This window comes from Musa acuminata, chromosome BXJ2-4 (genome assembly GCF_036884655.1).
Source record: "Musa acuminata AAA Group cultivar baxijiao chromosome BXJ2-4, Cavendish_Baxijiao_AAA, whole genome shotgun sequence".
Classification (NCBI taxonomy): domain Eukaryota; kingdom Viridiplantae; phylum Streptophyta; class Magnoliopsida; order Zingiberales; family Musaceae; genus Musa; species Musa acuminata.
The window spans coordinates 38,442,456-38,466,647 of NC_088341.1; the positions used below are offsets into that span (position 1 = coordinate 38,442,456).

Below are 24,192 nucleotides of genomic sequence, written 5' to 3' on the forward strand. Positions count from 1 at the left end.
TGGAATTAATTTTCAGTCCTTAATAGTCAAAGATGGTTTGAGCACTTTTGCTTATATTGGTTATCAGTGATATTTGTTTTGCTTTGGGCAATTGCATCTTCTACAGCTGGCTCTTTTACTTGCACATTATATTATTCAGATTTGTGAAGGTTATGTATGTGAGCCTGGTGATCCTTATCATCTGATACTTCCTGGTCACGTTTGTCTTGTTTTTCTCCAAACAAATCGTGCAAAGACTTGCTTTCTACTGTCATCTGATACTTCCAGGTCACTTTAGTGCATTGCGTTGGTCTTATCCACTCAGAAACCACAAATTTCCTTAACTTGTTTTGTATAAGTGGAGGTCGGGCCAATGGGGATATGGGTTCCTTAATCGGAGGATGCTGATAACCTAAATCCTACTTGATATCTTACACGTGCAACCACGCCAAGGGGGACTCGAAGCCAAATCGAACCCTTCTCTTCGCGGCAGGAAGAAGAAAGGCGTGACAAAATCATTCCTTTTTCGTTTTCATCCCCCTCTATCTCGAATCGGACTGACGAGTTCTCACTTCGCGATCCAGATGTCTGCCGCGGCTATCGCCTGCAGTAGATGCGCCACCGCGTTAGGGTTTCGTTGCAGGTCGCTGATGCGGCTGCCGGCGGCGCAAGTCGGGTGCCCTCGGTCCAATTTGTCGCTGCTGCAGCGCTTCTCTTCGCAATTCGTCAAGAACAACGGGAGTAGGGCTTGCCTTATCGACACGCTCGCTCTGGTACTGCGTTACCTTGTCGGTGTTCGATTGATGGGAGGGGGTCTTGGTTGCGCTACAGGTGTTTGTGTTTTTGCTTGTGTAGGTCAGGAGGTTGGAGAAGGAAGGGGTCCCGTCGAAGTAAGTGGAGGCCATCACATCAACCATCACGGAAGTTTTGAATGAGAGCTTGGAGAGTGTCGCCCAGTCCATTGTGTCCAAGCCCGAGATGCAGAGGGTTTGACCTCTTTTTATGTTTCTTGAGTATTATTAGGTTTTGTTGCTTTGTAGTTCACATTTGCTGACATTTTGTTGTGTGTGATGTTTAACACAGAGTGAGATGATTCAAGATTCTAATATCTGGAAATTCAAGTTGGAAATGAAGGGCTCGCAGGTTTGCTCCACTTGATTGCATCTCACCCACTGTTCAGTTGTATCACAAAGAAGTACGTCGAGCAGTAGGACAATAGCACTATATGCTTTCAATCCTTGGAAGCAAGGTAATAGATGATGAAAATGAGCGGGCTCATCAGAAATACTATTTTTATTTTTATTTTTCCGAAGTGTGTCATTGTTAAAGTGCTTTTCCGTCAGTGTCAGAGATTATGTGCATACTTGTAGTTGTAGAGACCTTTTAATTAGCTAAAAATTATATAGGGATACAGGAATCTCAGGTTAGCACTAGAATTATCATTAGGCATTTTCAAAAGATGGCAATTTTAACTACTTTTTAAATATCTGAATATGGTCAATTCTTCCAAAAAATTCAACATGAACGGAGAATAGAAGTTGATATTCCTAATCGGTTGGCAAGTTTCCATGGCCTATCAGCTGTGGTGTTCTATGGAGCAAAAGAAAAGACAATGAGTCTTTAATGGGGAAGCCCATGTCAGTTTTCTATTTCCCCTTTATTTGATTCTTATAACTTCACTTTTTCTTGTTTTGCTACATTTCCATTCTCATATATCCGGAAATATCACAGGAGACCTTTTTCATATCAGTTTAAGTAATTGAATGTTCACTATATATTAGTTATTTCTATTGCACGCACAAGTGTTTCTAGCTATGTTTTTGTTGTGCTGCAATTTTATGAAGTGACGCATAATGCATGAAAATTTATGGCAGACTTCCAGAACTGATACTTTTCTAGCTTAAAAAAATTGAACAATTAGTGTGTATTTTTTCCACTGCCATTTCCACCAATGTCAGTAGCTTTGCTGCTACCGATATTTGTTAAGAAGTTGTTTTACTAAACACTTATTTGATCAGATAATCACTTCGAAGTTAACAGACCTTTTATGATTAGACATATCGCAAGCATTTGCAATCATTTTCATAAATATTCTTCCCAAAGGAACGTTTCAGAAATTTTTGATGAAGACACCCTAAAGTACTTGTGAACATGTTGAACTTTATCATGCCATATTTGAAATTAGCAGTTTCAACAAGCTTGGACATCAAAGCATGGAATTAATATCATTCAGTAAAGGTACATCTCAGTTGGATTGTGAACATGTTAGTCAGTCTTGTGATGTATCAACTGATAGCTGATTTATCTATTATAATACTACATGAGGGTAACAAGTTTGTCGATTTACAGTTCATTAGGCACTCTGTTCAGATTCTACTCTATATACTCTCTTTTTTTTAAACTTATGTCATATGATTGCAGGATCAACACTATGCATTGCTGCAACGAGAGACTGAAAAACTTCGAGTTGATATCGAGAAAATGCGTAGTGAACTTAGGTCTGGTTTGCATTGAAGTATATAACATATTAGTAAGCCAATTATATCCAGATTAATACTTCTTTCTTTAATTTAAACTCACTGTCTTAAACAGATATGAAATCGACAAGGTAACTGCTGGGCAGCGCTTGGATCTAAACCTCGAGAGACGGTAAGGGATGTTAATGTCTATTTGATAATGGAATATGTGGTGATATCTCAGGCTGAATTATTGTCCATATTTGTTACAGAAAATACACCTTTTTAATTTAACAACTAGGTTAACCATGCTAGTTCAGATGAAGAGTTCATGTTGTAGGTAACAAAAAACAAGAGTTCATGTTGATTTGAATTCTGATTTATCATCAAGACGTTCTGGTCTGAGTGTTGCTAGATCACTGTGCTAATGTTGATCCAATGTTTCATTTGACTTTGTTCAGTTTTTATCACCTTTGTTATGCCTGGAGCAAACAAATATGACTACCATCAGTAGCATTGCTCAATGATTATGTATGTGCTTATTGCAAGTAGCTTTTCATTTTTAATGTGCTGTACCGGATGAATGTAGTAGCTTTACTTTAACTTCTTTTTTCTAATTGTTTAGGCGCATACGTGACAAGTTACGTGACGAGTTAGCGGAACAAAGTGCAGAAACCACAGAACTTATTACCAAACTCGACAGGGTAAGTTTCCTAGATCAAGGAGAAAAAAAATTACTGATAATTCTGTCCGTAGTTTTTGGTTTAGTATGTCTAAATTTGGTTTATCTTTGTAAATTTTCCAGGAAATCCTTTGCATTAAGTGCACAGCTAGACGCAGCAAAATATGATGCCACAAAGTTTTGCATTGCTACTGTTGTTTCCATATGTGCTGTTGCTTGCCAGATCGCGGCTCTCCCGATCAGAGTCCTCGCGTGTAGAAGCGACTGAGGAGCTCACGTTCATCGGCTTCTTCGGTAAATCCGATCTCTCAACCGTTTCTTGAATTGACTTCCTTCCTTGGTTCTTGATCTTGGATCATGAGGTGGTTAATGAAACTACCTTATAACTACTAGATCATAATCCGAGACAAATCTCGAATGTTTAACCATTTGACAGCGTTGTTTTTGCATTAGAGAAACCGTCAAAGAAAGGATGCTACTTTGAATGACACTTGCAACAAGCATGATCTCGAACGGAAAGCAAACGGTGGAAGAAGCCGATCAACCAGAAGCTTCACATCAAGAAAACAAACAGTTCGATCCAACCCTCCATGGGAACTAATCAAGCAAAGTAAAGGATTAGCTTCTTCGTAAATGAAGTGAAATCCATGTCCCAAGTGCCACTCCAAAGAAACGCAACTGAAGGTGATCCCGCCCTAATCACAGACAAACCCCATTCCAAGATCAAGAACCAAGGAAGGAAGCCAATTCAAGAAACGGTTGAGAGATCGGATTTACCGAAGAAACCGATGAACGTGATCTCCTCAGCCGCTTCTACACGCGAGGACTCTGATCGGGAGAGCCGCGATCTGGCAAGCAACAGCACATATGGAAACAACAGTAGCAATGCAAAACTTTGTGGCATCATATTTTGCTGCGTCTAGCTGTGCCCTTATTGCAAAGGATTTCCTGGAAAATTTACAAAGATAAACCAAATTTAGACATACTAAATCAAAAACTACGGACAGAATTATCAGTAATTTTTTTTCTCCTTGATCTAGGAAACTTACCCTGTCGAGTTTGGTAATAAGTTCTGTGGTTTCTGCACTTTGTTCCCTGTCGAGTTTGGTAATAAGTTCTGTGGTTTCTGCACTTTGTTCCGTTAACTCGTCACGTAACTTGTCACGAATAGAACTTCCAAAAGATCATTTATGGTCCATCACCTTCCTTGTTAACATTTGCAGGAATATGACCAGCAGTTGAAGTTCTTCTGTCCGCCAATATCTGCAATAAATTTCACATGGATGCTAACGAACTTTCTCCACCCGTTCCCATAGCAGATTTTTATTGATTTACCAAAGTAATCAATTTTCTTTTCTTCGCTGAAGCCTTTTAAGTTTCTCATTTGCTTTCATTTTGTCAGGTACATGTAAATCATAGTATGTAGGGTTAGAATTGGACCTATTTGAATCAGATTATTTAATCCTCAGCATTCCTAAGGAGTTTGGTGTCCACTAAACCTAGTGTCTTCTCTGGAATCAAGTTTGTAGATTCTATGCAATGGAGTGTGTTTTGATTATATTGTAAATGTCATTATTTGAGGAGTATGCATAAAAGAGAATAAACATGTAAATAGGAAAGCAAGCTCAAATAGGATGAGAGAAATCAGAAGCTTCCATACGTGATGAAACAAAAGAACAAAGCATATTATGTTTATTAGCACAATAACAGATGTTTCAACTCAAACACATGGAATTAATTTTCAGTCCTTAATAGTCAAAGATGGTTTGAGCACTTTTGCTTATATTGGTTATCAGTGATATTTGTTTTGCTTTGGGCAATTGCTTCTTCTACAGCTGGCTTTTTTACTTGCGCATTATATTATCCAGATTTGTGAAGGTTATGTATGTGAGCCAAAGTACACTTTAGCCGGTGATCCTTATCATCTGATACTTCCTGGTCACGTTTGTTTTGTTGTTCTCCAAACAAATCGTGCAAAGACTTGCTTTCTACTGTCATCTGATACTTCCAGGTCACTTTAGTGCATTGCGTTGGTCTTATCCACTAAGAAAGCACAAATTTCCTTAACTTGTTTTGTATGTGTAAGTGGAGGTCGGGCCAATGGGGATATGGGTTCCTTAATTGGAGGATGCTGATAACCTAAATCCTACTTGATATCTTACACGTGCGACCACGCCAAGGGGGACTCGAAGCCAACTCAAACCCTTCTCTTCGCGGCCTAAGCAACGGGAAGAAGAAAGGCGTCGATAGCGGACGCGACAAAATCATTCCTTTTTTCGTTTTCATCCCCGTCGATCTCGAATCGGACCGACGAGTTCTCACTTCGCGATCCAGATGTCTGCCGCGGCTATCGCCTGCAGTAGAGGCGCCGCCGCGTTAGGGTTTCGTTGCAGGTCGCTGATGCGGCTGCCGGCGGCGGAAGTCGGGTGCCCTCGGTCCAATTTGTCGCTGCTGCAGGGCTTCTCTTCGCAACTCGCTAAGAGCAACGGGAGTAGGGCTTGCCTTATCGACACGCTCGCTCTGGTACGGCGCTACCTTGTCGGTGTTGAATTGATGGGAGCGGGTCTTGGTTGCGCTACAGGTGTTTGTGTTTTTGCTTGTGTAGGTCAGGAGGTTGGAGAAGGAAGGCGTCCCGACGAAGCAAGCGGAGGCCATCACATCGACCATCACGGAGGTTTTGAATGAGAGCTTGGAGAATGTCGCCCAGTCCTTTGTGTCCAAGCCTGAGATGCAGAGGGTTTGTGTAACTTCCCATTAGTCCCACATCGGAAGTGGGCAATGACTATGATTGGTTTATATGGACCCGATGAGTATAATACGATAACTTTAACTTAAATATTTTGGTCTCCAATTAGCTCATCAGACTCGGGTTGTGACATTTGGTATCAAAACCGACCTAACATTTGGGTAGCGTGAGAGGGCTCGAATAGGAAAAGATTATTCCAATAACACATTGGAAGTGGGCAATAAGTATGATTGGCTGGTTTATGGCTTGTAGGTGTATTAGGTCCAGCTTCTCTGACTTCACAGAATGCACCTCATGCCCCAGCACCCGTCAATGCCCAAAATGACGTACATGGAGTCCTCAATGCTATTAAAGGATACTTTGAACGTCAGGAGGAGCGAGATGAAATTCCACTGGATAGAAATAATACCTTAGATCACTTTAAGAGATTGAGACCACCAGTTTTTGAGGGCAAACCAGATCCAATCTTTGCTGAACGTTGGATTCGTCAAGTGGAAAAGACATTCGAAGCTATCGAATGTAGGGAAAATCAGAAAGTGCCTTTCGCTTCTTTCATTTTGGAAGAGAAGGCAAACACTTGGTGGACCTAAAAAAGGAGGATGTTAGAGGCTGAACGTAATGTGGTAACTTGGGAGCAGTTTAAGGATGCATTTTATGAGCAGTTCTTTCCTGATTAAGTTCGCTTTGAGAAGCAACAAGAGTTCCTTAGCATCCACTAAGGAAGTAGAACTGTAATAGAATATGATCATTATTTTACTGAGTTGGCCCAGTTCTATCCATATACTGCTTTTAATGAAAGTCAAAGAGCTCGTCATTTTGAGAGGGGACTTCGATCATCAATTAGAAAGTCCGTTGCAGTACTAATTTTACCAACATATGCTGAAGTGTTAAATTGAGCTCTGGTGGTGGAGAAATTGGATAATGAACTACAATAAGCAAAGGATCAAAAGCGACTTTTTATGTTGCACTATCTGCGTATGGGGGATCAAATTCTGGACCCTTAAAGAAAGGAAAAGGCAAACAGTTTGGGCATCAACAAGCAGGAGCTCCTAGCAATCAAGTCGTCATAAGATGCTATTTCTGTGGGAAGACAGATCAAGTTTCCATCTCATGCCCCATGGGACAACGTGTATGTTTTTATTGTCAACAACCGGGGCACGTGTCGAAGGACTGCCCTCGGAAGTAACATCAACATCGAGCTCCACTCCAAATAGCTGGGCAGCAACAGCGAGGACCCAGAGAGGGAGGACAGGCAAGAGTCTACGCACTGACTCATCAAGATGCTGAAGCCTCGGGATCTATTATTAAAGGTATCATCACACTCTGTGGTATGCCAGCATCTGTGCTTATAGATTCTGGTTCTACGCATTCTTTTATATCGTCATATTTTGCTATGAAACTGCATAGGAATCGTGAGACAATGAGTAATGCATTAATTGTAGTAACACCAGTTGGAAACTCTTTGATAGTTGATCAGATATATAGAAACTACGTTATTACTATTGAAAGTCTCGATTTGCTAGTAGATCTTATTCTACTAGAATTTCAAGATTTCGATGCTATCTTGGGTATGGATTGACTTTCAGCATACCATGCAAGTGTCGATTGTTTTCGAAAGACTGTTATTTTCTCACCCCTAGATCAACCATCTTTCAAGTTCATTGGGATTCAAGAAAAGTTTCCTTCTATTATTTCAGCCTTGAGTGCTATCCAACTATTACTAAAGGGATGTCAGGGATACTTGGCCTTCATTTCTGGAGAAGAATCTAAGAAACTAGTATTAAAGGACATCTCCATTGTACGGGATTTTCCAAATGTTTTTCCTGAAGATCTACTTACATTGCCACCAAATAGACATATTGAATTTACAATTGATCTTCTACCTAGCACTGCACCTATTTCTAAACCTCTGTATAGAATGACACTAATTGAGTTGGAGGAGTTAAAGAAACAGATCCAAGAGCTTTTGGACGAGGGTTTTATTCGACCTAGTGTATCACCTTGGGGTGCCCCTGTCCTATTTGTGAAGAAGAAAGATGGATCTATGCGACTATGCATCGATTATAGACAACTCAACCAAGTGACTATAAAGAATAAATATCCCCTTCCCCGAATAGATAACCTATTTGATCAAGGTACTCAGGTATACTCGAAGATTGATTTGAGATCCGGGTATCATCAACTAAAGATAAAGGAAGGAGACATACAGAAAACTGTTTTTAGAACAAGATATGGTCATTATGAATTCTTACTAATGTCCTTTGGACTCACAAATGCACCGGTTGCTTTAATCGATCTCATGAATAGGGTGTTCCACCCTTATCTTGATAAATTTGTAATTGTGTTCATTGATGATATCTTGATCTACACCAAAAGCATAGCAGAGTATGAACACCATCTTAAGACAGTTCTAGAAGTCCTAAGGCAAGAGAAACTATATGCCAAATTAAGCAAATGCAATTTCTGGCTCAATGAAATTATGTTTTTCGGTCATGTAATTTCGAGTGTTGGTATATCTGTTGACCCTCACAAGATTGAAGCTGTGTTAAAATGGAAGCAGCCTTCTAATGTTTCGGATATTAGAAGCTTCTTGGGTTTGATCGGATACTATAGAAGATTCATAGAAGGCTTCTCAAAAATAACAGCACCATTGACTAGGTTGACACAAAAGAATATAAAGTTCATGTGGGATGATAAATGTCAACAAAGTTTTCAAGAATTGAAGAAATTGACTAGTGCTCCTATCTCGGTGATTCCTTCAGGAGGAGAAGGTTTTGTAGTGTATAGCGACGCCTCACTATAAGGGCTTGGTTGTGTTCTGATGCAAAACGAAAAGGTAATTGCTTATGCATCTAGGCAATTAAAGCCTCACGAGAAGAACTATCCTACTCATGACTTAGAGCTAGCAGCTATCATTTTTGCACTGAAAATTTGGAGACATTATCTCTATGGATAAATTTTGAAATCTTCACAGATCATAAGAGTCTCAAATATATTTTCACACAGAAAGATTTAAATATGAGACAAACAAGATGGTTGGACTTTCTAAAGGATTATGATTTTAATATCAACTACCATCCTGGGAAGGCTAATGTAGTTGCTGATGCCTTAAGCAGAAATACCTATAGTCTTGTAGCCTACATGAATATTCAAAGGAATTCTATGATGACGGAGTTGACAAACTTAAAACTTAAAACTTTTATTGGAGACAAATAAAGGTTTTCTTACGTGTCTGATGGCGTAATCATATTTGGTAGAAAAGGTTAAAGAATGTCAGAAGGAAGATACATATCTTCAGATGATAGTTAATGAGATAGCTCAAGGATCTAGACCTGAATTCCTCCAAGTCAAGATGGTTCTATTACATTCCACACTCGACTTTGTGTTCCCGAAAGGCATCCAGTAAAGATGCAATTATTGGAGGAGGCACATAGATCAAAATTTAATATCCATCCCGGGACTACTAAAATGTATCGAGATTTATGCCAAAACTACTGGTGGCGTGGTATGAAGAGAGATATAGCAGAGTTTGTTTCTAAATGTTTGATATGCCAACAGGTGAAGATAGAACATCGAGTACTTGCGGGAAAATTGCAAAGGATTTCGATTCCTGAATGGAAGTGGGAGCAAGTCACTATGGATTTTGTGACAGGATTATCCAAGACTGCGAAAGGATATGACGGAATTTGGGTAGTAGTAGACAAACTTACTAAATCTGCTCACTTCCTCCCTATTAACAAGAAGTATTCATTGGATAAACTAGCAAACTTATATATTAAGGAAATTATTCGATATCATGGGGTGCCAGTTAGCATTATCTCAAATAGAGATCCAAGGTTCACATCAAAATTTTGAGGAAGTCTACAAATATCTTTGGGCACGTAGTTAAAGTTTAGTACAGCTTTTCACCCCCAAACTGATGGCCAATCTGAAAGGACAATACAAACTCTTGAAGATCTCTTAAGAGCATATGCTTTGGACTTTGGTGGGAGTTGGGATATGCACTTGCACCTAATTGAGTTTTCCTATAATAATAGTTACCACTCTAGCATACAGATGACTCCATTTGAAGCTCTTTATGAAAGAAAGTGCAGATCACTTGTATATTGGGATGAGGTAGGAGAACGAAAGCTTTTGGGACCTCAATTAATTCAGAAAGATGCTGATAATGTTCGAATTATACGCCAAAGATTATTAACAGCTCAAAGTCGTCAGAAAAGTTATGCAAATCGAAGGCGAAGAGATCTAGAGTTCGAAGTTGATGAGCATGCCTTCTTAAAAGTGTCGCCAACCAAGGGAGTTATGAGGTTTGGCCAAAGGGGGAAGTTAGCCCTAAGATTCATTGGCCCATTTGAGATCTTACAAAAAGTCGGGCCTGTGGCGTACAGATTGGCATTGCCCCCGACTTTGGTTAGCATCCATGATGTATTTCATGTGTCTATGCTTCGAGATATATCAGGGATCCATCATATGTCATATCTTACCAACCTTTACAACTAAGAGATGATGCCACTTTTGGAGAACAACCAACCCAAATCCTAGAAAGGAAAGAACATGTTCTAAGAAATAAAATTATACCTCTAGTAAATATTTGTTGGCAACACCATTTAGATCAAGAGGCAACGTGGGAAAGAGAAGAAGATATGCGAGAGCAGTATCCTCATCTATTCTATTAAAGTGAGCTAAATTTGGGGATCAAATTTCCTATAGGGGAGAAATGTAATCACATCAAATATTGAAGTTAGGAATTATTTTTTCCTTACTTGCCATTGTAATTTAAGGAAATCTTAATCTATTTCCTTGTTTGTTAATACGAATTAGGAAATAACTATTAATCATTCCAAATAGGGTGATATCATATTTGTTAATGTATTAAATGAAAATAATTTATATTAAATAAATATGAAAATTAAAATAAATTTCCTTTAATGGAGGCTCACCTCCTTCTATTTAAGGGGAGGGATTTCTCTCCTTCGTTCCTCACCTACTCGAGCCTGACAGCGGGAGGAACGAGAAGTTACACCCTGCTGATGAGAGGTAGGTTTCCCTACCTTCCTTGAAAATAAAAGTTTTAGTCTTTATTTTGATTCTTTAAATGTTGAATATTTTGTAGTTTGAAAGATATTTATTAATTCTTTAAATGCTAATTTTTTATTGTTACATTAAAATTTACTGAAGTTTTTATAATGTTCTTTGATCTTGCTTAAGACTTTTATTTTAGATTTAAACATGTTAAAAGTTTATATGTTTTATATGATATTTCCTGACATTACAGTTTATCTTTAATCTTATCTAGATTAAAATTTTTGTTAGATTAAAATATGTTATCTACATTTTTTTTTTTTGATATTCTTTAATCTGAAATTTAAAATGTGTTATTATGAGTGATTTAAAATTTAATTGACTATAATATGTTGAAATTATTAAAGCATGGTTTCTATTTGGATTTAAAAGGTTATTTCTTTGTATTAAAGCTTATCTCCCGATCAATCTTTTAATATATTATGATTTTTATTCAAATTTAGAATGTTATTTCCTTGTCTTAAAGCTTATCTCCTTATCTATCTTTTAATGTGTTATTATGTTTTGTTTATATTGTTAATGAATATATGTTGTGGTATGAAATTGGATATTAATTGGATTGAAATTGCTTATAGGCCAAGCTCAACCCATAGGTTAGACCATAGCCCACTGGCCAAGCCCAATCAGTAGACCAGGCCCAACCCACGAGTCAGGCCTTGGCTCGTAGGCTAACCCAGCCCAATCATCATGGGTGGTCACATACGATGCACATGACCAGTCCATGAGCCCGGGCTGGGCTAGCTTTGTGTGATGCATGCTTAGTCATGTGTAATGCACATGACCAGTAGATGGGCTGGCCCAATCCGGCCCAATATTGTTGTTGGATTTGAGCCCAAATATTGATTGAACTAAACTAGGTTTGATTAGTCTAGATCGATTCAGGGTGATTCTGAATTGATTGACTTATTCAAGTCAATTTAACCTAAAATGAACCTAATCTAGTCCAAATTATACTAGTTTAGGGTGGTTCCAGACCAGTTAAATGAGGATTAGAGATCAGTTCAGTTAGGTTCTAGTAAATTGAGTTCAATTAGCTCGATTGAACTAAGGTTCAAGTCAATTGAGGACTAATTTGTATTATTTGAAAGAGATGTTTTAAATGTGTTATTTCATCCCGATATGGATATGACTAGTGTGAGATTATGTTATTTTCCTACCGAGAGCAGGTAGGACGATTCCCTTCGGGGATTAGCGAGCCGTCAGACGTGGCGGCTGGATGGTTCCTCCATCTACCGTTGGGAGGAACGTGTCCCCACTTTGACGGGTGTGGGACACCACTCTATCAGTTGTTGGGAGTGCAATATGAGTTTGCCTCCATTCGTTGTTAGGAGAACACAAACTCATCCCGTAGGATAAAGCCTCTCCATTCGCTGTTGGGGGAGTGCTCCTTCGGGCATTTGATATACGCCAATGGGATGATTGAATTTTGATCATGTATTCATTTAGAGTTGACTTTTAGGGTTCCTACTCAGCGTTGCTGAATTTTTTTTGTTTTTGATTTTCAGAGCAACCTCCCTATAGCACTAAATCGAATTCCAGTGGAGAGCGGATCTTTTTCTACCGTCAGGTAGAACCGCTTGGATGATTCTTGAAGTTAACATCATTATGTTTATTTTTCTATTTGTGATTTGATGAATAAATGAATTGTAATAAATGTTTATGAATGATGAATAAAGTGATGTTTATCTACTTGGCCTAATTGTGTGGAAAAATATGAAAAAAAAAATCTAGGATGTGACATCTTTTTATGGTATCAGAGTCGACCTAGCATTTGGGCATGGTGAGGGGGCTTGAGTAGGAAAGGGCTACCCCTAGACGGAGTCAGAGGACTCGTCACGGCGTGGAGCCACCACTGGGCTACGCCTCACATGCATTATGCTAGGGCCTGATCTGGGTTATGTTGGGCCTTGACGAGGACGTCAAGCCTTTGAGTGGGGGTGATTCGAAAGTGGACAAGATTAAGATTGGCTTATAAGGGTCTGATGAGTGCACTATCATAACTCCCGCTTAAGCATTTTGATCCGTGGTTGAAGGACCGAAATGGAGTTATTGACCAGTTAGCTCATCAGACTCGGGTCGTGACATTTGGTATTAGAGCCGACCTAGCATTTGGGTAGGGTGAGAGGGCTCGAGTAGGAAAGGGCTACTCGTGGATGGAGTCAGAGAACTCATCACGGCGTGGAGCTACCACTGAGTTAAATCTCACATGCACTATGCTAGAGTTTGATCTGGGTTATGTTGGGCCTTGACGAGGACGTCAAGCTAATTGAGTTGGGGATATTGTAACATACCATTAGTCCCACATCGGAAGTGGGCAATGAGTATGATTGGCTTATATGGGCCTGATGAGTGTACTACTATCAACTTCAGCTTAAGCATTTTGATCAGTGGTTTAGACCAAACGAAGTTGATAGACTAGTTAACCTATCAGGCTCGGGTCGTGACAGCTTGACCTCTTTTTATGTTTCTCGAGTATTATTAGGTTTTGTTGCTTTGTACTTCACATTTGCTGACATTTTGTTTTGTGTGATGTTTAACACAGAGTGAGATGATTCAAGATTCTAATCTCTCAAAATTCAAGTTGGAAATGAAGGGCTCGCAGGTATGCTCCACACTTGATTGCATCTCACCCACTGTTCAGTTATATCACAAAGAAGTATGTCGGGCAGTAGGGCAATAACACTATATGCTTTCAATCCTTGGAAGCAAGGTAATAGATGATGAAAATGAGCGGGCTCATCAGAAATACTTTTTTTTTTTTCGGAGTGTGTCATGGTTAAAGTGCTTTTCCGTTAGTGTCAGAGATTATGTGCATACTTGTAGTTGTAGAGAACTTTTAATTAGCTAAAAATTATACAGGGATAAAGGAATCTCATGTTAGCACTAGAATTATCATTAGGAATTTTGAAAAGATGACAATTTTAACCACTTTTTTAATATCTGAATCTGGTCAATTCTTCAAAAAAATTCAACATGAGCGGAGAATAGAAGTTGATATTCCTAATCGGTTGGCAAGCTTCCATGACCTATTAGCTGTGGTGTTCTATGGAGCAAAAGAAAAGACAATGAGTCAGTAATGGGGAAGCCCATTGTCACGAACGGTCGTCGCGCACCCGTAACAACTTCGTTCAACAAACCGTTCGTCACTCTCATCTACATGTACAGCTGCTTGGCAGTATGTTTTGTCTTGGTTTTGAGTCATTTTGCTTGTAAAAATATAAGTTCGAACAAGTTGTAGCGCTACAAAGCGATCGCTCACCGAACCGAGCAAAACAGCCCCAAAACAGCTCCGTTTTCGTGTGTCACGGGCTGTTTTCTGCAGTCCGCTTTCGCTCACCAAAACGTTCGCCATCTCAGCCCCTTGGAACCCCCCAGGTGGCATCGGGCTGGATGGGGCTTTGGTATAGTGTCGGGCGTTGAACAACCTTTCGCAAGTTCGCACGTTACCTTGACGGGAACTTGTTGTCGCGCCCGGCACCCGGTGAGCAGCTGTTTATGACTTGCAGCTGTTCGTTCAACCCTCTAAAGTCCTTGATTTCCCCTTCTCCCTCTTTTCTCTTGTGCACGAAAGGTGCTCGCTGAATTGCTTGTAAAGCTTCCACTTTTCGCGAGACGTCAGGACTTGTCCGTTGCTTGTTCTTTCGAACTAATCAACTTTCTCTTTTTACAGGTCCTTCGGGACCTGCGAGAGGTTACAAGTGGGTTGATCTTTGCGGAGCAATATCGCAAGGGTGAAGCGTGACTTAGGCAACGCAAGCTAAGTTCGCGTCTTGGCCGCAAGGGTGCCTCGCGACTTAGGCAAGGCAAGCTAAGTTCGCGTTTTGGCCGCAAGGGTGCCTCACCCTTAGGCAATTCCAGCTAAGGCCGTGACATTGTGGTATCAGAGCGGGCAAGCACTTCGAGCGAGCAGCGAAGGAACTTCGCAACTTCGCTATGGCAAAGCATCGTGGCGAATCAAGCAAGACGGGGCAAGCCGGACCCTTGCCCCAAGCAGCCGCAGGTGGGTTGCATGTGCACACTCGCTCTCATGCTGTTGGAGCCGCTCAAGAGGAGCGCGACAGCGAACATGATGAGCGAGAAGTTGGCTACTCTCCGCGAGCGGAGGAGGCGCAATCTGGAGCGCCAACTGGGAAAAAGAGTCACAAGGAGAGACTCTGAACAGCGGAAACCCGCTTGGATGTTCTTGAAGCGAGCTTGGAGGAACTCTATCATGGCCAACAAAGGCTTGTTGGGGTAGAGAGCTCGCAAGAGGAAGTGGAGTCTAGGATCGACAAGGTCGAGGCCCTAGTCGACCGACTATCAGATGACACTAAAGACTCCGTGCAACACATGCAGGAGGTTGTGGCGGAACTCACTTCAAGGGTGGCCATGCTCACAAGAGCACTAAATGCGGGAGGAAGCAACACCCGCGTTGCACCACCACAAAACTTGAGGGCACCCGAGCCTCATGGTTATGGAGGGGCCAGAGATGCCAAAGAGCTCGAGAATTTTCTGTTCGACATGGAACAATACTTTCGAGCTACGAGGCCCGATTATGAAGATACCAAAGTTTCTATAGCAACAATGTATCTGAACGGAGATGTAAAACTTTGGTGGAGAACCCGTTGGGAAGAGATCCAACAAGGTCGGTGTCGAGTTGACACATGGGAGGACTTGAAGCGGGAGTTGAGAACTCAGTTCCTACCGGAGAACACCGAGTTCATCGCAAGAAGGAAGCTGAGACAACTCCGCCAAAATACTTCCATCCGAGACTACGTGAAATAATTTTCTGCATTAATGCTGGACATACAGGACATGTCCGAGAAGGACAAGTTGTTCAGCTTCCTCGATGGTTTGAAGCCGTGGGCTCAACAAGAACTAAATCGAAGGAATGTCACTGATGTGGTCGGGGCAATTGCTGCTGCAGAAAGGCTCACCGACTTTGTTTCCTCTGAAGACCCGGGAAGAAGGAAACAATCTTCAGGCAATCGCCCTTCAAAGTATTCTCGAGGGAAGGAGCTCGGGGGCGAACAAAAGAAGAAGAATTCCCACAAAGGGCCAAGCCCGAAGGGCAAGGCCTCGAAACCTGGTGGATGCTTCTTGTGCGGAGGGCCGCACATGGTGAGGGAGTGCCCACAAAAACAGGCACTCAATGCTTTAACAGCTTTCATCCACCCCCCCCGATCGGACAAGGGCAAAGCTGTTGCTCTTAGTTTGAGCAGTTTTGAATCCAGCAGCGACGACGAGGAGTCGCAAGGACCCCGGATGGGAACAATGCGTTTGTTAAACGCCATGCGGGGTCAAGTGGGGGAGAACACGAAGACAAAGCTACAAAAAGTAGGAAGTGGTGAGCTGATATACGTAAACATCAAGCTAAATGGCCAAACGACCCGTGCAATGGTGGACACGGGTGCTACCCACAACTTCATAGCCGATCGAGAAGCAAAGCGACTTGGGTTGATCTTGGAGAAGAGCCCAAGTCGTATGAAGGCGGTGAACTCGGAGGCCAGGCGAATCTCCGGGTTGGCGAAGGGAGTTCCCATCAAGATCGGAACATGGAGCGGGAACACCAACATGATGGCGGTGCCATTGGACGACTTCCAAGTGATTCTTGGAATGAAGTTCATGCACGCGGTGAAGTTGGTGCCAATGCCGTTCCTAAACTCCCTGTGTATGATGGGAGGTGACGACCCCTGCGTGGTTCCCGTCTCTCGGAGAGGAACCAAGGAACCCCAACATATATCGGCATTGTAACTGAAGAAAGGGGTGCGAAAAGGTGAATTAACATTCGTGGCTGCTATGAAGCTAGAGCCACTCGACGAGAAGGACATTCAAGAACCTGCTGTGGTGGCGAACGTCCTGAAAGAGTTCTCTGACGTTATGCCACCCGAGTTGCCAAAGACTCTGCCTCCACGCAGAGGCGTGGATCACAACATCGAGCTGGAGCCAGGAGTGAATCCTCCAGCGAGACCACCCTACCGCATGCCCCCGCCAGAGTTGGCAGAACTTCGAAAGCAGTTAGGTGAACTGCTAAGTGGTGGTCTCATCCGCAGCTCAAAAGCACCATTCGGAGCTCCAGTTCTCTTCCAAAAGAAACAAGATGGGAGCCTCCGACTATGCGTCGATTACCGAGCCCTCAACAAAGTGACAGTGAAGAACAAGTATCCCATCTCGCTCATCGCGGACTTGTTCGACCAGTTGGGCAAAGCCAAGTATTTCTCAAATCTCGACCTTCGGTCGGGGTATTGGCAGGTGCGCATTGCTGAAGGCGACGAAGCGAAGACTACCTGTGTGACCAGGTATGGAGCGTTTGAGTTCTTGGTGATGCCTTTCGGCTTAACCAACGCTCCGGCCACGTTCTGTACTCTCATGAACCAGCTATTCAAGGAGCATTTGGATAAGTTCGTGGTCGTCTACTTAGACGATATCGTCGTCTACAGTCGAACGCTTGAGGAGCATATCCAACACCTTCGGACAATTTTCAAGGTTCTCACGGAGAACACTTTGTTCGTGAAAAGGGAGAAATGCTACTTTGCCCAAACGGAGATCTTATTCTTGGTGCATCGAATCGGTGATGGCTTCATTTGGATGGACAAATCAAAAGTACAAGCTGTTGCGGAATGACGAACTCCAAAGAAGGTGCTAGAGTTGAGATCCTTCCTTGGTTTCGTCAACTACTATCGACGCTTCATAGTGGGGTACTCGAAGTGTGCAACTCCACTGACGGCGTTACTGAAGGAGCAGCCTTGGAAGTGGTCTAACAAATGTGAAATAACATTCCAAGATCTGAAGGCTACTGTTCTGGAAGAACCGGTGCTTAAATTGTCGGACTATGGAGAGCCTTTTGAAGTCCATATAGATGCTTCAGACTTCGCTATTGGGGGAGTACTCATGCAGGAGGGTCATCCGGTGGCCTACGAGAGCCGCAAGCTCAACGAGACCGAGCGACGGTATCCAGTGTACGAGAAGGAAATGACAGCGGTGATCCACTGTCTACGAGTTTGGCGACACTACCTTCTCGGATCGCGATTTGTGCCCAGGACAGACAACATCGCTCTGAGCTATTTCCAAACACAAAAGAAACTTTCCCCAAAGCAAGCACGATGGCAGGACTTTCTGGCTGAATTTGATATGGCAATGGAGTATAAGCCTGGAAAGGCAAATGTCGTGGCCGATGCATTGAGTCGGAAAGTGGAGCGCGTGAATGTCGTACAATTGGAGGGCGGAGGCCAAGCAAGTCGGTTGCACTCCAACTTCCTTTCCAGGATCAGGGATGGACTGTATAGTGATCCCCAGGCAGTTACCCTGATGCAGCTCATCAAAGAAGGCAAGGCACGATGATTTTAGGTCTTGGAGGGACTCATGTATACAAAAGGGAATAGGGTTTGTATTCCTCGAGTGGACAATTTGAGGCGTGAACTCTTAAGAGAGTGTCACGATTCCCTTTGGGCTGGACACCTAGGTATTCATCGAATGTTGGCTCTCGTGGAGAGGGCCTTCTACTGGTCGAAGATAGGGACTGATGTGGAGGAATATATTTGAACGTGCCTCACTTGCCAACAAGACATGGCGGTGCAGCGGAAGCTGGTGGGACTTTTGGAGCCGTTGCCCGTACCAGAAAGGTCGTGGGAGAGTATTTCCTTGGATTTCATATCAAGCTTGCCACTTGTAGGGAGACTCGGAACGATACTCGTGGTGGTCGATCGATTTTCGAAGTATGCAACTTTCATTGCTGCTCCCCTACACTGTTCAGTAGAGTAGGATGATGAAGGATGTGGTGAAGTATTGGGGAGTCCCGCACAATATTATCAGTGATCGTGATGCTCGGTTCCTAGGACGATTCTGGATCGAGCTATTCAAACTGTTGGGATCCAAGTTATACTTCTCCATAAGTCTCCACCCCCAGACGGATGGCCAAACCGAGAGGATAAACTCGCTCCTGGAGCAATATCTTCGGCACTACGTGAGTGCCAACTAACGAGATTGGGTGAAGCTGTTGGACATTGCCCAATTCTCCTACAACTTGCAGCGGAGCTCTGCGTCCAACAAGAGGCCTTTCGAGATCATTACAGGACAACAACCGTCAACTCCTCACACCATGACAATTGGGTATACTGGGAGTAGTCCGTCAGCCTGCCACTTCGCAAAGGAGTGGCACCGAAATGCAGATATTGCGCGGGCTTACTTGGAGAAGGCGACAAAAAGGATGAAGAAGTGGGCAGACTTGGGAAGGCGACCGCAAGAGTTCAAGTTTGGCGATTTGGTGTTGGTAAAGCTCCAACCAGCATCACTCCAATTCTTTAGGAACAAAGTCCACAAAGGATTGGTGCGCAAGTATGAAGGGCCCTTCCCAATTATCAGTAGGGTAGGCAATGTCTCCTACAAGTTGCAGCTGCCGGTGTGGTTCAAAATTCACAATGTTCTTCACGCCGGCAACCTAACAGCCTACTACTCGGATCCGCAAGATGCTTCCCGAAGTGTTCCAACTCGGCTACCCCTCATCAAAGCCTCCTATGAGAAGCGAGTTGAAACCATTCTGGCGGATCGCAAGATAAAGCTACCCAATGGAGCTGAGCAGATAGAGTACTTGGTGAAGTGGCGAAAGCTTCCCCGAACTGAAGCCAGTTGGGAGCCTGAAGGCGCTCTACGACATGAAGAAGCAATCATCAACAACTACCAACAAGCGTCGACGAGGGCGTCGACAGTTTAAGTGGGGGAGAATGTCACGAACGGTCGTCGCGCACCCGCAACAACTCCGTTCAACGAACCGTTCGTCGCTCTCATCTACATGTACAGCTGCTTGGCAGCATGTTTTGTCTTGGTTTTGAGTCATTTTGCGTGTAGAAATGTTAGTTCGAACAAGTTGCAACGCTACAAAGCGATCGCTCACCGAACCGAGCAAAACAGCCCCAAAACAGCCTAAAACAGCTCCGTTTTCGTGTGCCACGGGCTGTTTTCTGCAGTCCGCTTCCGCTCACCAAAACGTCAGCCATCTCAGCCCCTTGGAACCCCCCAGGTGGCACCGGGCTGGATGGGTTTTCGGTATAATGTCGGGCGTTAAACAACCTTTCGCAAGTTCGCACGTTACTTTGACGGGAACTTGTTGTCGCGCCCGGCTCACCGGCGCCCGGCACCCGGCACCCGGCACCCGGTGAGCAGTTTTTGTGGACTTGCAGCTGTTCGTTCAACCCTCTAAAGTCCTTGTTTTCCCCCTCCCTCTTTTCTCTTGTGCACGCAAGGTGCTCGCTGAATTGCTTGTAAAGCTTCCCTTTTTCGCGAGACGTTGGGACTTGTCCGTCGCTCGTTCTTTCGAACTAATCAACTTTCTCTTTTTACAGGTCCTTCGGGACCTGCGAGAGGTTACAAGTGGGCTGATCTTTGCGGAGCAATATCGCAAGGGCGAAGCGCGACTTAGGCAACGCAAGCTAAGTTCGCGTCTTCGCCGCAAGGGTGCCTCGCGACTTAGGCAAGGCAAGCTAAGTTCGCGTTTTGGCCGCAAGGGTGCCTCACGCCTTAGGCAATTCCACCTAAGGCCGTGACACCATGTCAGTTTTCTATTTCCCCTTTATTTGATTCCTATAACTTCACTTTTTCTTGTTTTGCTACATTGCCATTCTCATATATCTGGAAATATCACAGGAGACCTTTTTCATATCAGTTTAAGTAATTGAATGCTCACTATATATTAGTTATTTCTATTGTGAATTGACAAACTGGGCATGAATTTTCGGTACATCCACTGTGAGATTAGTTTAAAATGAGTCTAGAAACTTCAATCTATGTTTAAGTTATTAATTTAGTTTGGATAGATTTGATCACAAGTCTGTGTGGTAGCATCAACAAGCATCTTTTTGGTTAGTATAGCTAATATTGCACCCACAAGTGTTTCTAGCATTGTTTTTGTTGTGCTGCAATTTTATGAAGTGACGCATAATGCATGAAAACTTATGGCAGACTTCCAGAACTGATACTTTTCTAGCTTGAAAAAATTGAACAATTAGTGTGTATTTTTTCCACTACCTTTTCCACCAATGTCAGTAGCTTTGCTGCTACCGATATTTGTTAGGAAGTTGTTTTACCAAACATTTATTTGATCTGATAATCACTTTGAAGTTAACAGACCTTTTATGATTAGACATATTGCAAGCATTTGCAATCATTTCCATAAATATTCTTCCAAAAGGAATTTTTCAGAAATTTTTGATGAAGACACCCTAAAGTATTTGTGAACATGTTGAACTTTTTCATGCCATATTTGAAATTAGCAGTTTCAACAAGCTTGGTCATCAAAGCATGGAATTAATATCATTCAGTAAAGGTACATCTCAGTTGGATTGTAAACATGTTAGTCAGTCTTATGATGTATCAACTGATAGCTGATTTATCTATTATAATACTACATGAGGGTAACAAATTTGTCAATTTACAGTTCATTAGGCACTCTGTTCAGATTCTACTCTATATACTCTCTTTTTTTTAAACTTATATGATTGCAGGATCATCACTTTGCATTGCTGCAACGAGAGACTGAAAAACTTCGAGTTGATATCGATAAAATGCGTAGTGAACTTAGGTCTGGTTTGCATTGAACGTAGTTGATATCCAGATTAATACTTCTTTCTTTAATTTAAAGTCACTGTCTTGAACAGATATGAAATTGACAAGGTAACCGCTGGGCAGCGCTTGGATCTAAACCTCGAGAGAGGGTAAGGGATGGTAATGTCTATTCGATAATGGAATATGTGGTGATATCTCAGGCTGAATTATTGTCCATATTTGTTACAGAAAATACACCTTTTTAATTTAACAACTAGGTTAACCATGCTAGTTCAGATGAAGAGATCTCGATTGCATAAGAAAATAGTTAAACTTGGTGCTAAATCTGACTCTTGCTGACAATCCACTAGATTGTTGTAGGTAACAAAAAAACAAGAGTTCATGTTGATTTGAATTCTGATTTATCCTCAAGACGTTCCGGTCTGAGTGTTGCTAGATCACTGTGCTAATGTTGATCCAGTGTTTCATTTGACTTTGTTCATTTTTTATCACCTTTGTTATGCCCGGAACAAACAAATAGGACTACCATCAGTAGCATTGATCAATGATTATGTATGTGCTTATTGCAAGTAGCTTTTCATTTTTCATGTGCTGTACTGGACGAATATAGTAGCTTTACTTTTAACTTATTTTTTCTAATTTTTTAGGCGCATACGTGACGAGTTAGCCAAACAAAGTGCAGAAACCACAGAACTTACTACCAAACTCGACAGGGTAAGTTTCCGAGATCAAGGAGAAAAAAAAATACTGATAATTCTGTGCGTAGTTTTCGGTTTAGTATGTCTAAATTTGGTTTATCTTTGTAAATTTTCCAGGAAATCCATGCATTAAGGGCACAGTTAGAGGCAGCAAAATACGATGTCATAAAGTATTGCGTTGGTACTCTTGTTTCCATATCTGCTGTTGGTCTAGCTGTAGTGCGCATTCTGATGTAAAAGCCATTCTTCCCTTTGGCAAATTAGATGTAATAGCCTTTTGGCAACTTTGAATTTCCATCATTCTTATTAATATTGTTTTGATGAAGCAAATTGAAATCTCTTGTAGCACTCAATTTGAATTATTTCACTTGATAACATGCAATTTCAGTTTTGGCCACCCTTCAAGTTTTCATATGTTACCTTTAGAGGATTAATTTGCATATTATCTTGATCAGATTCTCTCCAAGGCTATAGTATTTTCAGAATTATTTTATATATGGTTCCGATCCATATCGTTTTATTGATCGATCATGGTACATATCGGATCATACCAGTAGAGTATATCAATAGATCGGTACATAGGGCTTTGGTGGATTAGTCTCATATCAAATGTTAAATCGGTATATACTGTTGATATTGGTCTTGTTCCGCTCACATCAAATCTCAAACTTTAATTTTGCATAAAATCTTGGCTTTATTTTGCGTGTCTATTTTGCATATATCAAATCTCGTTTTCCCTCCCATTTCGATTTGCCTCTGCCTATTTAACTCCTCTCCAACCCCCTCCCCATCTTCTCCCATCGCCACTTCTCGCTATCCCCTCTCCTGTCGTCCCCCACTCTCTCGCCTTCTTAACGCGCTCTGACGCCGCCTCAAGAAGCGGCAGAAGAGGCCGACGTTTGCGAGATCGCGGTTCCACTGGTTGGAGTCAGCGCATCTGGAAGCAGACGACCGAGATCGTCTTGTTCCTGGAGTCGCCCTACCACGAACGCCCGCTGCCGCCGCCTCAAGAAGTGGCAGGAGAGACCGACGTTTGCCAGATCGCGGGGTTCCCGATGATCACGTTCATCGACTTCGGTGCGGCCGAGGAGATCGCCTTGTCCGTGGAGCCGGCGACGGGGTTCCCGATGATCACGTTCATCGACTTCGGTAATTCCGATCTCTCAACCGTTTCTTGAATTTTCTTCCTTCCTTGGTTCTTGATCTTGGAATGGGGCTTGTCTGTGATTAGGGCGGGATCACCTTCAGCTGCGTTTCTTTGGAGTGGCACTTCGGACATGCACTTCATTTACGACGAAGGTAACCCTTTACTTTGCCTGATTAGTTCCCATGGAGGGTTGGATCGAACTGTTTCTTTCCTTGATGTCAAGCTGCTATGCTGGTTGATCGGCTTTCTTCCACTGTTTGCTTTCCGTTTGAGATCACTGTTTGCTTTCCGTTTGAGATCATGCTCGTTGCAAGTGTCGTTCGAAGTAGCAGCCTTTCTTTTACGGTTTCTCTAATGCAAAAACAACACTGTCAACCAGTTAAAGACTGGAGTGACATTAAAAATAAGATTTGTCACGATGTGACATGATAAATAGGATTTTTGTTCGAATGATCGTAAACTGAAAAGTGAAAAAAAAGCTTAAATATCAGATCAATATATAATTGAAACTTAATACTATGATAAATATTTTGAGTCGATGTAGACTATGATATATGATTTTGACTATTAAACGGTTCTTCTTAACAATCTCATGACTTCTGTCGCTCTTAAACATCGGTTGGAGATCGGAGATTAGTGCAAAACCTAATCAAATTTGCTTGTGATGAAAATAAAAATATAAAGAATATTCATTTTATCTGTGAAGGATGTCCTCTTATATAATCATAGATGTAGTTTTGGTACACATATTTGTAAATGTATTATTAGAAAAATATTGTGCAAGCCATGAATGGCAGAGGTGTTCAAATTGAACCTAACCAAGATTTCAGTTCGGTTCAATTGAATTGAACTAATTTATTATATAT

At 42.1% G+C, this 24,192-nt stretch overlaps 1 protein-coding gene and 1 pseudogene across 2 annotated transcripts; both read left to right on the forward strand.

The window, feature by feature from the left end:
- Positions 1-629: 629 nt before the first annotated feature.
- On the forward strand, positions 630-3,375 carry LOC135610755 (uncharacterized; annotated as a pseudogene).
- Positions 2,406-22,509, forward strand: LOC103975185 (protein FMP32, mitochondrial). Of its 2 annotated transcripts, XM_065105647.1 has the most exons (9): positions 2,406-2,477; positions 2,572-2,628; positions 4,341-5,640; positions 5,723-5,854; positions 13,488-13,547; positions 21,421-21,497; positions 21,574-21,630; positions 22,129-22,195; positions 22,297-22,509. In XM_065105647.1, exons 3-9 carry the CDS (start codon positions 5,452-5,454, stop codon positions 22,414-22,416), a joined length of 702 nt encoding a protein of 233 aa, XP_064961719.1. In that variant the 5' UTR covers positions 2,406-2,477; positions 2,572-2,628; positions 4,341-5,451; the 3' UTR covers positions 22,417-22,509. The 2 variants fall into 2 exon arrangements, with proteins under 2 accessions (XP_064961719.1, XP_064961720.1); XM_065105648.1 differs by lacking the exons at positions 2,406-2,477; positions 2,572-2,628 and adding an exon at positions 3,357-3,411 and having other exon boundaries at positions 3,571-5,640.
- Positions 22,510-24,192: the final 1,683 nt, after the last annotated feature.

What these genes read in the sequence shown, in the direction of transcription:
- LOC103975185 (XM_065105647.1), top strand. Translation starts at nt 5,452, where the DNA reads ATGTCTGCCGCGGCTATCGCCTGCAGTAGAGGCGCCGCCGCGTTAGGG. An exon ending in CCAAGCCTGAGATGCAGAGG is followed by an intron (nt 5,855 to 13,487) that starts GTTTGTGTAACT and finishes TGTTTAACACAG; the next exon opens with AGTGAGATGATTCAAGATTC. An exon ending in AAAATGCGTAGTGAACTTAG is followed by an intron (nt 21,498 to 21,573) that starts GTCTGGTTTGCA and finishes TGTCTTGAACAG; the next exon opens with ATATGAAATTGACAAGGTAA.